The sequence below is a fragment of the Meleagris gallopavo genome, chromosome 23, assembly GCF_000146605.3.
Source record: "Meleagris gallopavo isolate NT-WF06-2002-E0010 breed Aviagen turkey brand Nicholas breeding stock chromosome 23, Turkey_5.1, whole genome shotgun sequence".
Taxonomy (NCBI): Eukaryota; Metazoa; Chordata; class Aves; order Galliformes; family Phasianidae; genus Meleagris; species Meleagris gallopavo.
The window spans coordinates 3,204,489-3,221,942 of record NC_015033.2 but is presented as its reverse complement, the minus strand read 5'-3'; the positions used below and the strand labels follow the sequence as shown (position 1 = coordinate 3,221,942).

Genomic DNA, 17,454 nt, shown 5'->3' with positions numbered 1-17,454 from the left:
AGCGCTCGCCGCCGGGCAGCGGCGGGGCCGGGGGGAGCGCGGGCATTTCCAGCCGCCGTGCCCCGGGGGGCGGCAGGGCTCGGAGCTGGGCCGGGAGGCTGCCCCGGCTTGGAGGAAAGAGGATTGTGGTAGGTTTTGGTGTGTTTGTTTTATTATTTTTTTTCCTCAAGTTTATTTTTTTAATTGGTTTTGTGTTCCAACTCGGAGATGCTCAGCAAGGATGTAACACGAGGAAATGATAGCTTTCCCCTCCAGCACGGCACAACTGCTAGCAGGGGTAAATAGCGGGAATGGGCGCACGGCAGGCTGAGGCAAAAGGAAAGGGGTTCTTTGGCTCACCCTGTACAAGCCGTTTCCCAATGGCAGCACAACAGCCCCAGCTCAGCCATCACATCGACACCAAAACGCTCACTGGGCAACCCCAAAACATTCATATTGGAACCATAACCTCATCTAAATGTAGAACAATGTAGAATTGTCTTTAAGTAATAAAGGAATAAATACATTTTTAACCCAAGCAATTTTTATGCAGTCTTTAAACATGATAAAAGCTGCCTTAAGGCCTCACTTTCCCACTTTGCAGCTTTCATTCCACACCAAGAACTGGGGGGAGATTTTCTTTGTGCTTTGCACAGGTTTTTTATGGTGTCCTGAAAACTCTCAAACAGCTCAGAAGCCAGGAATTACTTTTCACCCACTGAAAAAGCCCGTGGAAGGCCATAAATCCTGCTGGAGGACAGCATGCTTCTGTGCTGTAAGTACAGAATGGTGTTTACAACTTGACTTCAGTCCTCACCCAATGACCAACCTAAACTATCTAAAAACTGACTGATCAACAGCATGGGAAGCATTCTTTAATGAACAAGTAAACAGCTGGCAGCTCACTCAGCCCCCCTTCCTTCCTTACAAATTCCAGCTTTTTGGAATAGCTCACTCTGCACCTTTAAATCTTCTGGCAGAAGCCTGCAGAATGGGAATGTGGCTGGGTTGTGCCAGAAAGCATCCTTTGGCTTTCAATGGAGGAGACAAACAGCGTAAGTTGAGCACAGATGTCCAGCACCCCTGCCTTACTCCTACACTGGTACAGTTCTCTGTTACCTGCTTGGGGATGTGAAGTCCATAGATTGCTATGCAAGTTTTCACTAAATGTGCTCATCTTACAAGTTTGCAATAAGCCAGATTCTGAAGGCTATTTTTATTTCACAGCCATGTCCCAACAAGCAATGAACCCACACACCTCGGACTTGGAGAAGCTGTTCAGAGCTCATTCAGCGTAATTTGCAGCAATGCAGAACTCGTTAGAATCGTTTTGCTTTAGGTGCACTGAACATCAACATGCCCAAAAGGTCTCATAGTGAGACACCTCTTCCTGGCTGAAAGACTTGGCAATGTGGTTTCTTAATAGATATCTATCCCTTTAAACAACTTTACAATACCAAATATTACTTCACAAGCAATTTCCACATCTTTTTTTAAAGCCAAATTCAACTTTTGTTTCCTGCTACCCTGCCAAAAGCCGTTGGGAATCTCTTGTTAAAATTAGGAGCAGCACAGAAGAGGACAGTGATGCAGTCCTGGCAGCTCCCTCAGCGAAGGCGAGGAGGTGCTGTGCTGCTGAAGGCACTTCTCAGTGGCTGAGGCCAACTCACCTGGAAGCTCTGGCTGGGATGCACAGATGAAGACCTGGCAGCTCTGCCTGAGAAGCGTGCGGGCGTTCAGGAGACGCACGGAGCCAAACCACGCCAGCTTTGCCTCCCTGAGCCCTGTTAATAGCAGATGGCACTCCAGAGCTAGCGTTGTTCCAGTGATCAATTAGATCCGGCACCAGGCTGTGATGGTGCTTGCTCATGATTTGAAACACATTGAGTTCTTCTGTTGAGAGAGCCAACAGATGGGGCTGGGATTTGGTTTCTAACCAGCCCGTGTTAGAAACAAGCGTTATTCTCTTAAACAAGTCACACACACGTACGTATAAATATAAATGGGAAGATGCTCTTGGTTTGGGGAGGTGCAGACAGCTCACTCCTACATTATGCAGGCCTTTAGGGCATTTTCTCCTCCAACTACATTGGATGCCTTCAAGAAAACTCTTCATTAAAGCATTAGTCACATTTTAAGCCCTAAAAATGCCATGTAAATGAATAATGAGCCTAACAATTTAACTAATTGATAGGCATATGTTTTCCTAATCTGTGCCTTTATTTGTAAAGGCACAGAATGCACAATTAATTCTCATCATCTGACTAAGGATGTGGCCAAATCACTTTGTCATCATGTGAACCCTGGAAATGCATTTCTTTATAAATGAGATTTCTATATCACGTCGCTGGAATCCAAAGGCAAGTAGAGAGCAGAGCATCAAAAAAATCAGCAAGCGTGCCAGGTGAACTAGCCCTTATCCTGCACTGCATCCTTTGGCCTTGCACCGCGTCTCCAGGCAAAAGATCTTTTTTTTTTTTTAATGTAAGACAAACAAAAACCAGTTGCTTTGGCTTGGTCAGTCTGCCAGCACTGACCTCATGTGAATCCTTCGTCTGGTTGTTTGCTTTCTCAGCTGTTCCTCAGACCTTCCTCCATGCCTCAGTCTGCAATAGAAGTCAGCCAGGACTTCTCAGACACTGCCTCAACAGTTCACCACTTGGGCAAACAGTGTCGTTTGCTTTAAGCAGTGAAGCCCCAGGCAGCATATCAAAATCAATAACAGCCCGTGGTGCTTTACTCACTTTCAGACAGACCTGCAGGTTTGCTGCTTTTCTCGTTCTCCCCCACCACGTTCATTGTCTCCTGTTACAGGAAGCACTGAACTTGTACTGAAATGGTGGCAACTTGCTAGAGGCCAGGCAAGGAAGCACTCACCACCCCCAGCTAACAACTCATGCAGCACTGCACCAATTTTAGTCTTGCACACAGCTGTGGCAGGCAGTCCCTAGAGCAGAGCTGCTTTGCTCTCGGCTCAGGGCAGCGAGCAACATATGGTTACTAAAGCATTCTCCTAGCAGGGAGCTTTACATTTAGGATGAGTTACCATAGTTCCCTCGGAGTCAGCTTCAAGGATTACTCATCCCAGACACGCATAAGCAGAGATTTTGCCTCCTAATGTTGCTATCTCCTGCAGCCTCTGACTCAGCACGTGGTCTCCCTTCCATCAGGGTTCTATTTCCAGCACTTGATTCACTTGCAGTGAGGTCTGAACCTCTGCACTGACAGCCATGGGCTGGGAGAAGCATGGAGCAGGGGTGAATGTAGCTCAGCAGACAGCTGCACTACGGCTCTCACTGGGGCAGCCTGGGCACTCAGACTTCAAATTCTTACCACAGATTGTGTTGGTCATTGATCCATTGTGAAACAATGAGACTCTGCCTGCCCAGCTGAGAACTGGGAGCATTTCTGATGAGGATGCATCTGCACACATAGCAGCAGTTCCAGCTAATGCATCCTGAAGGTGCTATTTATAGCAGATGGTGGAGGCTGAGCAGCATTGCGTCACGTTGCAAGGTTGATAGCATACAGCACTGACACGGTGTTAATCATTTCAAGTCACTCTGGATATCTCACACCTCATTTCAGCTGTGCAGTGAACTCAGTTACATGAGCACTCTGGCACTGGGCTAACAGACCTTCTCCTGGACCTCCTGAACAGCCTCCAGCTGAGATACCAACCTGTACAATGAGCATAAAGCCCCTAAAGCAGCATTTGTCTTCTCCAATGATGTGTGAGCTTTTTAGCTGAGGTGTGGGTGCAGAAAAAGCTTTGCAGCCAGGAGCTCTCAGCTCACATCCTACCAAAAGCCTCATGTCTTCCCATGAGGAGGTCTGTTTTCTCATGTGCTTTTGGAACAGAGATGCAAACTGCTGCAGTGAGGTTCTCCTAGTGTCAGTGCACGGCTACATCCTCCCAATTTCAGAAAGCAGCAATCAGGTCCGTGAGGTCCCAACAAGGTGTTTCCCCAAAGTTCCATAACAGCCAGCAGCATCCCCAGCTGCCCTGACACTGCAGCTCCGGGGAAAGGGCAGCAGCTGGAAAAGCAGAGTTCTTGTTGCTTCCATGTAATACAAGCAGAGCCCAAGCACATGAACTACTCCAGACTACTCCAGACTACCCCAGAGTTTGATTTGCTTACATTGCACTGGTAAAAAAACAAGTAAAATAAAAACAGAACAACCAGAAAACCCTGACATGTTAATTTCAAGCTCCATTAGAAGCACTGAAGGAAAAAAAAAAAAAAAAAATCAACATTGTCTGAGTGAAAAAGACCAGACTTAGTGGGACATAAATGTCGTTTTCCCAACTGTCTGCAAGTGCCACAAAATGCTCCCAAAAACAAGGCTTTAAATTCTAACGCAAACAGGGAACAGAGATCTCTCCTGTGAGCTTTATCACGATGCTCACCCACAAGCTGTTGGCTGGGTGTCCCACTCAGGGGTATCCACACCATCAAAATGCTGTATGAAGTGGAAGGACTGTTCAGGCAAACAGGGACTGTGCCACAAAGTGCTTCATTCACCCCAGCAGGGCAGCCATGGAAAAGAAAACTGCAGAACGGGTCACAGGGAAGGATCCCTGCACTGGGAGGAGGATCTCCTCATTTGTATGCACATACACACGTATGTTAGCTGGCATGTGGTGCTTTCTTCTGGTGCTCATGGCCAGCCATCACCTTGACACTGCTCCAGACAATTCCTCTCCACCCTGCCCCGATGGAAGCAAAGGACGTTTTAAAGAAACACTACTGAGAAAAATATTTTATAAGATAGATTCCTTTGTATTAGCCATCAGTTGATTAACTCCAGGGATCAGGTCAGACACCCTCCTTTTGTAGCCCTGCACCCCTCCCCTGCCCGGCCAGCAAAAAAACCGAACTCTCAATGTAGGGAATGGGTGGGGAAAACAAGAGGGTCAAGAACTTGATCAATCAACAAGTGCTTCTTTTAGAAGCAGCAATATAAAGTCATTCAGACAGTCTGAGGGCACTTCCATGCTATTGACCAGAGAGGCAGCAGTGGCCCCACGCACGTAGATATGATGCATACCTGCAAACACCATGCTCAGTGCCTGCCAAGGCAGCTATCTCCTCCTGCCTTTGTTCTGGGCTGTGCACAGTACAGCATCCAGTTCCTGGGAGGAGTTCCTGTCCTCTCATTCCTACTGCATCCATCTTCAGCATCTCTCAGTAGTAGTCATCCTTCTTGCCATCAGCTCCCTGGATGCCTGCATGGTTCTTCTGCTCTTGGACAAGTTCAAGGTCATCATTGTCATCTACCTCACCACCATGGTCCTCCTGGGTGCAAAGAGAACAGCCAGGAAGGAAAATCAGCAAGGTCCAGCTGGAAAAGAGACCCTAATGCTGCTTCTGAATAGAGCTGTTCTGCCATACCAGCCCAGCTTGGGAAACTCAGGAAAACAGGGAAGAATTCAGTTCTGCTGGGGACCTTTAGGTAATGCTGGCAATGCACCAAAAAGTAGAGTTAAGAAGCCATGTTCATTTAATGAACGCTGAATAGACTAGCATTGCAGTGCAATTTTAACATCTCAGCCTGTTGCATGAGAAGTTATCCTACCTCCATCACATCTAAAACTAGTGTAACAAATTCCACCCATGATGTGCAGCAGGCAGCACAGCATCTCTTGGCACCTTTATGTCCAGACAGTCAGTGCACAAGCCAGGTTCTTATAAAGGACAAGGAGAGCTCCCCTTCTCTGGGGTCCCAAATACAAGGAAGACATGGAGCTGTTGGAGGCCATAGGTATGTGGGTGGGCTCCAGGTTTGTTCTGGAGACTCATCCCATTGAGCAGAGACAAAACTGAAAGCAGTGCTCACGTCTGCTTCCCTAAAAGCTGAGTTGTGGTCAACTCCTGGCTACCAGCATACTCAGGTAACAATTTCACCATAGAGGGAAAGAACGGAAACCTTGGTGTCATACAATTTCTTGTTCCTGATCTTCTTGATAGTCATCCATTGGGTCCTCCTTGGGCTTGACAGGTCTGCCAGCATCCTGGGAAAAATAGAAGGTCAGACACTGTTAGCTCAGCTCCAATCCACTTCCATTCCCTGCAGGGAGACAGCTCTCTGGCACTGATGCTTCAGGTGTGGAAGACACCAGACTACAGCTCAGAGATCAGGCAGTGAAACAACCCCATATCTACTTGTGCTTTCCTTCCCACTGTAGAAGAGGTCTTTGTTCTCCTCCTTGATTACATTGGCTTGGATTTATTTTTTTTAACTTCACTATTGATCATGATTTTAGAGCCTGACAGATAAAACACTCCTTTTTAAAACAAGCAATGCTCAGCTGCATGTCAAAACTAGCTAACATTTCCCTGATGCAGAGTCTGGCTTCAGATGGCAAGAAGCACTTTACAAGATAAATAGCTTACACCTGCAAGCAGGCAAACAAGAAGTCAGGACTCCTGCACCTTGTCACTGCTGTCAAGTTTGCTGCATGCCTGGGAACAAGGCTTCAACAATCAGAAACAACAGGGCCAGAACAAATTCTGGTATGACCCATTGATCCTTGGGAAAAGGTTTCTCCTGCTTGCCCCATCCCTGCAATGGGATTATTAAGTTTCCCTTTGAGCCCTTAAACTCTCTGCCTCCCCCCCTTCACAGCTCAGAGTCTGTCCCTAGCCCCTGCTGGCTGCCCTCATGTCAGTCACCTTCAGTGGCTTCTCCTTAGACTCTTCTTTCACGCTGGGTTCCTTAAACTTCTCCAAACCTCCCACCTTCTCTTCAAAGTCAGGCCTCTCCAGCTCAGCTTCCTCAAACTCATCCTCGCCTTGGTTATTGGGATCCTGGGCAGGATCTGCAGCATCATCTGGCATCTGGACAAGAAAAGCCTCTTGTGAGTACCAGACAAGATATCTACATGGGATGCAGAGGCCAAGATGAGCCCACCCTCACCATCTGGGAAAAGCTGTTGCCCAGAGCCAACACAGATTTCAGGAGAAAGGTCCATCACTATGTGATTAAGAGTACAGGAATATCATTCACCCAGAAGAGACCACTGGTTACTCTTAGCAGTATTCCCCTGCCTTTTCCCCATTCTCTAGTCCTATCTCAATCTTTCATCTGCTCTTTGCAGCTCAGGCTCTTCTCATTTGAGTGGTAATGAAGCTATATAGGAGGCACAGAAGGATCTTGCTGCAGGCTTCGTTTCTCTCTCTAGAGCTGGTTTCTCCTTGGGAGATCAATTCACTGTCAGCACAGAAAGCAAAATAGTTGCAGGGCTGTTTTGCAGCTGACTGCTTTCCCAGAAATATTATCAGTAGGTTCTCTCTTCTGTATTTGACCAGCTTTACAAACATCAAGCAGCTGTTCTCTACAAATTCAGTGGTTCCCTTTTCACACTTCTCTTGAGCTTCAACCTCCTCCAGTACCTTTCTGCCCATTCAGTTCGGATCCAAGACAGTTATCCTCCCACCACACCATATGAAAGAAGTATCAGCCCTCTAAAGAGAACCTGGCACTGTCAGTTCACTGTGCCCATGTCAGCCATCAGCAAATTACCTTCAGTTTTACAGAGAAAATACTCAGCCAGCCATATTATTCCTGCTGCTAAAAGGTTTGTGTTTGCCTCCTTTTTTTTGAAGTGGGGGAACTGAGATGAAGAAGCACATTGAAATCTAAGAAGACAGAGCCAGTGTTGGCTCAGCACTTCACCAGTCATACTTTTAAGCAAGCAAATTAATGGTTTTAACCCCAAAACCCTCCGGAAGCAGACAGAAGTTTGGAGTTGCATGTCTTAAAGACTTCTGGGAAAGCACCTATGAAAGTGGATTTTTATTCAGAAGAAGGAATCCTGATAACAGCACAGCAGTATTTCTTACCATGGGCTCCTGAACAACAGTCTCTTTCTGAGAATGCAAGTTCTCCCTCTCAATCATTCCTGCATCTACAAGGAAGAGAGAGAGATATCAGCACAGTCTCTGGATTAAAGACAAAAAGAGAGCAGTGATACAGACTGATCTGGTAATCCTTATAATGCTTACAGGATGCAAGTCATCATTTACAGTAGGATTCTCACAGGAGCCTCAGTTCTCAGCTTCCTTCCCTTCTGCATTCAAGCCCTTTGAGTGCAGCAGAACACCTCAGCAATGTTCTCAGACTGGACTTCTATACCCCAAAGCCCATTTGGCAACCCACTGGCTGGGTAGCTGTAATATTTAATTGCTTTACCCAGACAACATCAAGATCTCTGTGGAAGATACAAGTCTTCCTTTAAACACATGCAGAAAGCTTTTCTAGCTTCCAGCCCTGGCTGGCAATATATTAGTGCTGTACAGTAGAGGATTAGGGAAACCGTACCCATTTCAAGCTCTTCGTTATCCATCCTTTCCTTCTCCCCTTCCTGATCACGCATTTGATTCTCTGCCCCTCTCTTCTGACTGGATGGCTGTGAGCTGCCCTTCTGAGTCTCTTGCCCGGGTCTGGAGTTGAGGTGAAGGCTCTTGGGATAACTGTGCACATCATCCATCTGGGCATTCACTTTGCTGACTATGTCCTTCCAGCTGCAGCAAAGGCACAAAACAAAACAGACCCCACCTCAGCATATGCAGGAGATAATTTCAAAATGCCATTTCAAGACAGCAAACAACATGTAATGCACGCAGAAGTCTGTCCTAATGTAATGCCTCAGCTTTAGCAGCTTTTTGAACCCAGCATATTACCACCACACAAACTTGCAGTAAGAAGCCCAGCCTTCAGGTCAGGTTTCCCTGTTCCAAAGCCGTCAACACGCAAACTGGCCATCAAGAGTCTGTCTGGAATCTGCTGGTCTCAACCACTCCGTGCAAGGGTTCTTGGCATCAGCCACATGGCCTCTTCTGTGATTCAGTGTTACTCTTGGCATTGGTACCTTCTGAGAAAGCTGGCTTATGCACTCATACCACAAATAACACTCAGTGTAAACAACAGCCTCCAGCTGCTCAATAATTCCTTGATGATAGATCCAGGAAAGGAAAAGCATACCATATTCTTTGCCTTTGAGACGTCATTTATCAAAACAAGGCCAATGTTTGCATTTTGTGCTTCACAGAACAGTGACAACATCCTTTCAAGATTTGGAGCAGCCAAAGACAGGCCACTCTGCTGCCCCAGCTTCAGCATTTGCCCTCAGCTGAAGGCAGCACAACATCTGTGCTGTCACTGTGTGCTTGTGCAGATGCTGCCTACTAAAGCAGCGTGACATTACTCTGAGGAAATATCTTCAGACGTCTTCAGAGAACAATCTCTGACCTGAGAAGTTTGCAGGTTAAGTGAACAAACAGAGATACAGGGCAGAAAAGACACAAGTGAAATCTGGCTGATAGTTTGGAACGAAAACCAGAAGTTTCTCCTACACATAAAACAGGAATTATTATTATTTTTTTTTTCCTCTCAAGTAAACTGAGCAGCTATTACCTGAACACACACAGAGGACAAATAAATTACATAAGGAAGCACTATTTTCAGAGTTAGTGTTTGGATTTTGGCCAGAATTCAATGAATTACAAACTCAGAAAGACATTTTCTTCCTTTTGCAAAGCAGCCTGGTCTTCTGTAAGTACTGCTGAGACAGAAAGTAGTTCCTCCTGTGCCTGTTCAGCAAACAGCACGACAGGATCCTGGAACCTGCCAGGACTCCCAGAACCTGCAGTAACACAAGAACTGCACTGTGGGAGTTGCCCATCTCAATACTGCCAGGGCCACATCACAACCTCCTCTGAAAGCCCCTTCCAGGCAGCTGCCCTCCCCACAGCTTCCCTCAAGGGAACCCAGGAGCAGGTCTGGAGAACACCTTATGCTCTGTGACTAGAAGGAGAAACAGCCTCAGGGTACAGGGAACTTTAACACTCAGGGCTTTAGCTAAGCTCAGAAAATTCTAACCATTCCAAGTTTTGTTTTGTTTTGTTTTAATTGTAAGCCAGCGCTGGTCCCCAGACATGGTTAAAGTAGTTTGCCTTCTCCAGATGAAGCTGAAGTTGATATAAACTACATCATCTCAAGAGCAACTATGCAGGAACATGGGACAAAAGCCTGCATTTTCTGGGGGGATTCTGTCTGTGTCCTCATTTCTGGCATAAGCTTTTGCTGTTTTATCCCATTCCAAATACAGAAGTCTTAGGATCACAGGTCTTGGAGAGCAGAAGGGGGCTTTGCATCACTAACCTTTGCATTTGCACTGGTTTGCTCCCTGTTGAGTGGTGGTTGTCTGGCATCTGGGTTTTCTCAGCAGCAGAAGGTTGTTTCAGATCAGACAGTAACAATCCAGGAGCTTGGCTTTCCTCATGGCTGCTCACCTGAATGCGCATCACCATGTTCACGTCCTGCAGAGAGGGCACACAAATGCTGTCAGGATGTACACAAGCTCTTAATTTTACTGTGTTCTTGTAGACCTCCCCCCTTGCATTTGGGCCAGCAGATCTTTTTCTAGAGAACAACAGACTCAGAAGTGGCCCAGAACAAATTGACAGCCCTGTCCAGCCACCCCCTGCTATGAGAGGTCATTGTCCTTCCACACAGCCAAAAGGAAGTGATTTGAATCCTGCGAGATCTGGAATTCCTTCATCTTGAGTAGCCAAGACAAAAGGAACAGCAAAACCACCTCTTACAAAGAAAAAAGTTGCAATTATAATAGCTACTGTAATTGTAATTTAACTATATGTTAATTGTCATGTTGTCAATTACTGTCCCTTTCTGTGCTCCCTAGCAGAGACCCACAAAATTTACAGCAACTCCCAAGCATTCCCATGGCTGTTCACAGCCCTGAATTCAGATGTGAATCTTCTTACTTCAGTGCAGACCACAGGAAGCAAGCAAGGTTCCCCAGTGAACCGGTTTCCTTTTTCAAGAGAAATGAATGCTGTTCTTTTTTTATACAGGCTTGTGAAGTGAGACAAACTCAGCAGGCCTGCCCAGCGCCCAGACCACAGAGCCTGCTCTCAGGGAAAAAACAAACCCCGGGTCTGCAGAACATACTGGGTTTCCATTTGGCAGGCTGTTCACAGTTCGGGTGAATCGGATGATGTGACCATCCCCATGTCCTGCTGGCCAGGCCGGCGGAGCCTCTGGTGGTGAATTGGCATCTTGCAGTGGGGCCGGGTGGGTGAGGGGCACGTTCACCTGGGACCTGAGGCCATCGTTGCTGTTGGAGCTCCGGCCCTGCAGCACAAGACCATCTGCCTGCTTCCGAACCCCAGAGAGCTGTGATGCCAGCGAGCTCCCTGCAGGGCGATGCTCCGGATTGACTGGGAAAGCCTGCAAAGAAGGAAGGACGAGAGTGAGCTCCAGAAGAAAGGACTGTTCCCCCCAGTTCAAAAGCTCTAGATCATCTGGAGAAGCTCCCAGTTCCCCAGGACCATCACACCTTCTGCCTCGTGAGCTGCAGTTGGCTGTTGCCTGGATCCAGAGGCTGCTCCTTCAGCACCTGGAGCTGCTGCTGCCCCTTCCCTCCTCCTCCTCCTCCTCCCTCCCTCCTCCCTCCCTCCCTCCTCCTCCTCCTCCTCCTCCTTTGAAGCTTGGCATCTTCTGCAGAGCTTCCTTGAGCTGTCTGAACTCTTCCATCTGGGTCTGAGGGGACAAAAAACAAAGAGAAACCTTACATGATGATAACAGGGCTGAACAATTCCTTGCGAGTTCTCATGGCCTGTTGTGCAGCTCAGACACACTGCAAAAAAATGACAGCCATGTGACTGGAGATAATCCACAATCATTAATGGAGAACTCAAGTTAGTCTTCAGCTTTCCTTCCAGATCTCACAGATATTCTGCATCCCCCTTTGCCAGTCTTGCATCTTATTTTATTGCAGATTTTTACCTTAGAAACAGTGACACACAACAGCAATGCTATTTACTGCACAAGCCATTAATGTAATTCCTGCTTTTGCACAAAAAAAATCTCGCCATGGCTCTTGTAGGCTCCCTCTCCTCCTGTTCTTCTCATATATATTCACATCAGCTTTTTTTCCTTCTGTGGAGGCATTTCTCTGTAGATATTGTCAGCCCCTCCAAGACGAACACAATTGGCATAATTCCACTTGACAATTCAATTCACTTTGTGAGACAAAAGAAAAATCAATTCTCTTGGACTGTTCAACAAACACAACGCTTTTCTCTCTACTGCAGCATATTTCCTCCAGCTCCAACCTTGAAAAGTAGAACTTGGAAAAGCTATTCAGGAAAAGCTCCCCGCTCCTACCCCCATTATTTATAGGGAAGCAAGGGGAGAGAGGTTTTTATGTGCTTGCCAAGGTACCTGGGAGTGGACCAGAGTGGGGACTGGGCAGAGCAGGAAAAAGCAGCAAGGGAAGTTTAGCAGGAAATTAATTCCTGAGCAGGCTTTGTTGATTTCAGTTCTTCCCCCTGAAATTTGGCCTTAAGGCAAACACTGAAACAAAATAAAAAGCCAATAAAAAGATCCACCAAAGCTGGAATAAAGAGAGTGAGGAAAAGACAAAAAGCTGTTCAGGGGATGTAGCCCTGGTAAGGGACTGCTTCCAGTCAGAACAACCAAATGGGAGCAAACTGGTGTCATAGAGGGCTGCTGGTATCCCATCCCAGCAAGCTGCATGCACTGTGCTCCATTATCCTGTGCCACATTTTGCCTTTGCACAACAACTGATGTGACAGCTATTGGAGGCTCAGTCCTCTGGGTAGGGCTTGTGGAACACATTTGCATCTCTGATGAATGTACGTGGCATCTAGAGTGCAAATTGCTCCTCTGTAAGCCATCCCCTGTCTGAAGAGAGCCAGAGCAACAAGAGGATCCAGCACAAAGGCACCACAAGGAGGCATGGCTGTGCTGGGAGAGGCTGCACGCCCGTGGGGTCCCTAATCCTACATGTGGCACCCAGCCCCACCAAAGGGGATGTGATCCTTTCACCTTGGTGTTATGAAACACTGATGAAATGCCAGAAAGAAACAATCAGAAAACGGAACAGAAAACTGTAGGATTTAACAGTAGGCTCCTTGAACTCATTGGATCAAGCCCTGCTGCTTCCCAAGGAAGCAGAAATAGCAGAGCAGACAGATGGCTGAAGCATGGCTTTGTAACACAACCGTCTGGTACCTTCAGAGTAAGGAGCTGAGCTCTGTCTCCCACTCCCTGGGCAAATCCTTTTACTCTTTGCTCACTTCCACTTTTGGCAAGAAGTGACAGTAAGCTGTTTCTTGCAAATTGCTGTTCCCATTGGTCACAGTGCAGAAGGGGCCGTGCATTAAGGCTGGCAGCACAGAAGCTGCCATCGTGTTCTTCAGTCTGCAAGTACTCAGCTTGGCAGCCTTAACTATCTCCAGCCAAGTTTTCTTAAATACTACTCAGAGTATGTGCAAGTTTGCACACTTGACGTGCTGATTGCCTTCTCTAATGCAGCATGGTAATTTGGATTGGTTCCTCCCAGCTGTGCCCAGTGCAGTACTCAGCAGGAGTAAGCAGCACTGGGTGGGGGCAGAACTTCTGCAGCATGCTGGAAAGGCTGACACAACCTCCAGAGCATGAGCACAACACCATACCAAGTGAACTCCATGCTCTTCTTCTAACACTGCTTCCACCTGTGCCCCCGGCCTCCAGATACAAAGCCTCACTCCAGCTCTTCTATTATGGAGCTGTGACATCTTATTTACAAAGCTCTTTCTGATACTTTTCAAGGTCTGATACTCTACTAATGCTTCAAAAGCAGACATGGAAGGAGACCCTTCCTGTTTGTACTCCCAGTTTAGTCAAGGCATTTCTGCATTGGTGTATCACTCTGCAGTTAATTTTATAAGCAGAAGCAATTTGTCATCATTTATGGTGAAAGAATTTGAGATGCAAATAAGTGACAGGAAGCATCCCAAGGTTGGGAATAAGATGGCTCATGCTCATTTGCATATCTTTATTTTCAGCTACTGGGACAGATTCCAGGTTGGAGAATTTTACTTGTCCAGAAAGCCTCTACACGCTCCTCTAGCACTGTCATAGGCAGCTTCCATGTAGGAATAAAGCTGCTAAGTAGGTTTATTATTTAGAGAGTGTTTGATGGTGCACAAAGGCCCCAGTGTACAGCTGTCCCATGTGGCCCTAGATGCCCCTCTGTCCATTACCTGGGCATTAAGTAGCTGAGAGTGAACTTCTTGGTGGGCCTTGCGAAGAAGTTTGCTCTCTTCTCTGAGTTTAAAGACTGTATCTGCAAGAGAAGAACAAATTTCTCTGAGGAGCTGTTTCTGCAATCACAGAGTCTCTTCCTCACCATAAATTCCACTGAAACCTCAGAGCTCCTGAATCCACCCTGCAGATCCAACACAGAGCTTCTCTCCAGCTGCACAGAGAAGCTGAGCCTCGAAAGGATAGTGCAAGCAAAATAAAACCACGCAGGCAACACACAGAAAGCAAACAGGACAACTTAGTCCCCAGGGATGCTCATTCCATGTTGTTAAGTAGCAAGATTGTGCCTCGCAGCTCCCAAACCGGGGTCCTTTCAAGCTCTTTGCATGCTTAGTGCTTCCGTGACAAGACACAATAAACTTCTGTTTCAGTGCCTTGCAGATAATTATGTACCCTCCAATAAATAGAAAGACAGCATCAAAAAAAAATGTCAGCCTTATTTTGGAGCCCGAAGCTCTCTCAAAATATCACCATAACCACGCACACAGTGATTGCTCTGCAAAAAGGCATTGCTGCATCTGCTCGACAAGAAGGGAAGTTTTCCCCATTACAGGACAGAGCTGTAGGCCAAATCATGTGCTTGACTGCAGCTCAACAGTGGCTGAGCTGTTATTACAGTGGTATATCTTTCTTAAACATCCATCCCTGGGACAGGACAGTGCCACTGAGGTTGTGTGCTGTGTCCTTCCCTTGTGGTGAAGACTGTTAATAACAACAGGAACAAAGAAGGCTCCAGGACTGCTACTGCTAAGATCTCTGGCCATGGTGTAGACTTCCCTCAGCCTCCAAGAGAACCAGAGGCCTCTCTGGTGTAGAAGAGTTGAAGCCGTTTCACTGAGCCGATGTCTCAGTCACATCTGGGTCTTCAAAGCATGTTCAAAACCTGGAAATCAAAGCCTTCATGCCAAGATAAGAGGCAAAAATGTGAAGTCTTGCTCTGAATGACATCTCCACGGGTTTTTAATCAGTGGCATCAGTAAGACAAAAGGTTCAATTGTAACAGTGGGGTCCATTTATCCGTAGCACAAGCTCAGCAGTGATCAAACCCAACCCTCTGCCTTCAGAACAGGTTGTGCAGGGAAAAATGGAAAGTGCAAAATGAGAGTGGGGGAGCAGCAGAGGACAGGCTGTGCTGGGGTGTGAAACGGCATAAATAGATGGCAATTTTTACAAAGTTGAGGAGAAAATAGATCATAATGCAGTAGGAAGGGGGAGATGCAAACAGGATTAAAAAGGCTCCTGTTAGCAACATCAGGAAGCTTCAGCAGGCTCGGCAAGAGCATATGTTAATATCTTGTTAATTAGCAATCAAAAACCACTTCCAGAAGGAGAGATTCAGAAGAATGGGGCACGAATACCCCAACAGCATCACAACCATTGGGCTGCATGTCAGAACAGCATCATCCCCACAGCCTGTATCACATGTTCATAGATTGCTTTGTCAGCAACATGAAAGCTACCCAAAGCTCTGAAGCAAGCTGGGTGACCATGAGGAGCTACTAAACCTAGTTCCACTACTGAAAACAGCTCCTCGTGCTTCCCTGAGGGCTTCTGCCTTCTTCCTGCACACCTAGGGCAAAGGTTTCCTTTTCATAACTGAACCTAGCACAGATCCCTCAGTTCCACTCTAACAACTTGGAGCAATGTCCTCTACTCAGATCTTTCTCGTTCTTTATTCTACCTGCCAACAGAAGCACGTCTTCCATCACCTCTCCTTGGGACATATTATAAATAGAAAGCATTTATGGAACGTAAGGAAAGAAAACGAGGTATTAGCAACGCTGCTAGTTGTGTGTCTGCCACCTCTCAAGAGACTTCCTTGCTCTTTTGTATGCCACAGTCATCAGTACTTTCTTTTAAGGGAAAAGTTAGTAGCTTTTGAGCTTGAAGCGCAGAAAAGAAATAGGATGAAATAAACAGCTGCCTATTACGGCAGGCAGAGAATATTAATATATCTCAGCCTTAAGCTGACCTTCCAGACTAGCTTCTGTCTTCACATTGCTTTTCTGAGTGTTATTCTTTCCTGTGGCAGAATTCATTTTCTTACTCCATTGGTAGCTGCATATTTCAAGAAGAAAGATTGAATTACATATACAGGTCTTGCCTGTGCTCAGGGCTGGCACTGCATGCTCACCGTCTCACATAGGTTCTCCTACAGTGTCTGAAGATCTTTTGGGAGCTCTGAAGAACAATCATTGCCCTCTCCCTAGCTCAGATCTTTAGTCTTTTCCCTGCCTAGTGTTTTCTTGGCTCTCCATCATACTCACCTTGCAAATTTGTGACTTCACTATCCTTCTCCTGCTGGAGTTGGGCATACTTCTGGCTATGGGTCTCCAGTGTCTTACGATGTTCAAGTTTCAAGCTATTGTGCTGCAGCTGTAGGTCAATCAGCTGCTTCTTGACATCTTCGTGCTGGTTCTGAATACAAAAAGCATCAAAGTCAGTACAACAAAGGAGAAGAAAAGTAATCTAACTGTTGTCAAGTGTTACTTGAGTGCCTGTTTAATGAGTTGCTTGGGGAGAAGAGGCAGAAGAGCCTCTGGTTCCTCCAATAAGGTAACTAAACATGCCAGAAAAAAGAAAAAAAAAAGTGTTCTTGTTGTAGTGTAGGAGGGATGTAAAATGCCAAATAAATTGAAAGGAGGTCTCCTCAGAAGCCACTAAAATGGAAGAGAAGCGTGTGAGCAAGTCCACTGCTTCATGGAAGAGAGATGAGGACTCTGGGACACAGCCAAGAACACTCCTACTCCTCCTCAGCACTCAGTTCTGCTGATATCACACCAAATGTCTCTGAAATGCTGTATAAGTCCCAGGTCCTTTCCAGAGTCCTGGAGATGCTGAAGGACAGCATTACCTGCAAGGATGAATGTTTCTGTGGTGCAGGTAGCACCAGCTATACTGTGTTACAGGAGCAGAGCCACATCTCAGTGCAGCCAGAGATGGGCCCACACTCCTCATGTTAATGTGGGGATCAGATAGCAGGATAACAGGACCCTCACAAGACCACAGACCATATTTGAAGCAGGCCAGAACTCATCTGATAACAGCTTTCCAATGCACTTCTGTCTCCTCCTCTCACCTCTGCAGAGCCCAGTAACACAACACACTGAGACATCCTTTTGCTGAGACCCACTGAACCAGAATTCACCTCCTTTCAGGTTCCCATGGTAACCCAGAGACACTTCCACATGCAGTTTGTCAACACCAATTACATATGCAGATGGATTGGCTCACAGGTGAACCCTGGCCTCTCCACACAGCAGCTCCTCAGAACTCAGGCAGCAATTTCAATTGGCCTTTCCATGAAACAAATGCCTTTCTTCCCCCTTTTTTTTT

General features: G+C 46.6%; 1 protein-coding gene across 1 annotated transcript; it reads right to left on the bottom strand.

The window, feature by feature from the left end:
• Window positions 1–4,740: 4,740 nt before the first annotated feature.
• On the bottom strand, window positions 4,741–17,233 carry LOC100540302 (Golgi integral membrane protein 4-like). The gene is made up of 12 exons (XM_031556718.1): window positions 17,198–17,233; window positions 16,386–16,587; window positions 14,058–14,140; window positions 11,489–11,547; window positions 11,345–11,441; window positions 10,957–11,235; window positions 10,147–10,304; window positions 8,305–8,507; window positions 7,827–7,891; window positions 6,657–6,821; window positions 5,924–5,995; window positions 4,741–5,279 (listed from the first exon to the last, which is right to left on the bottom strand). Exons 1-12 carry the CDS (start codon window positions 17,231–17,233, stop codon window positions 5,169–5,171), a joined length of 1,530 nt encoding a protein of 509 aa, XP_031412578.1. The 3' UTR covers window positions 4,741–5,168.
• Between the last annotated feature and the right edge of the window lie 221 nt (window positions 17,234–17,454).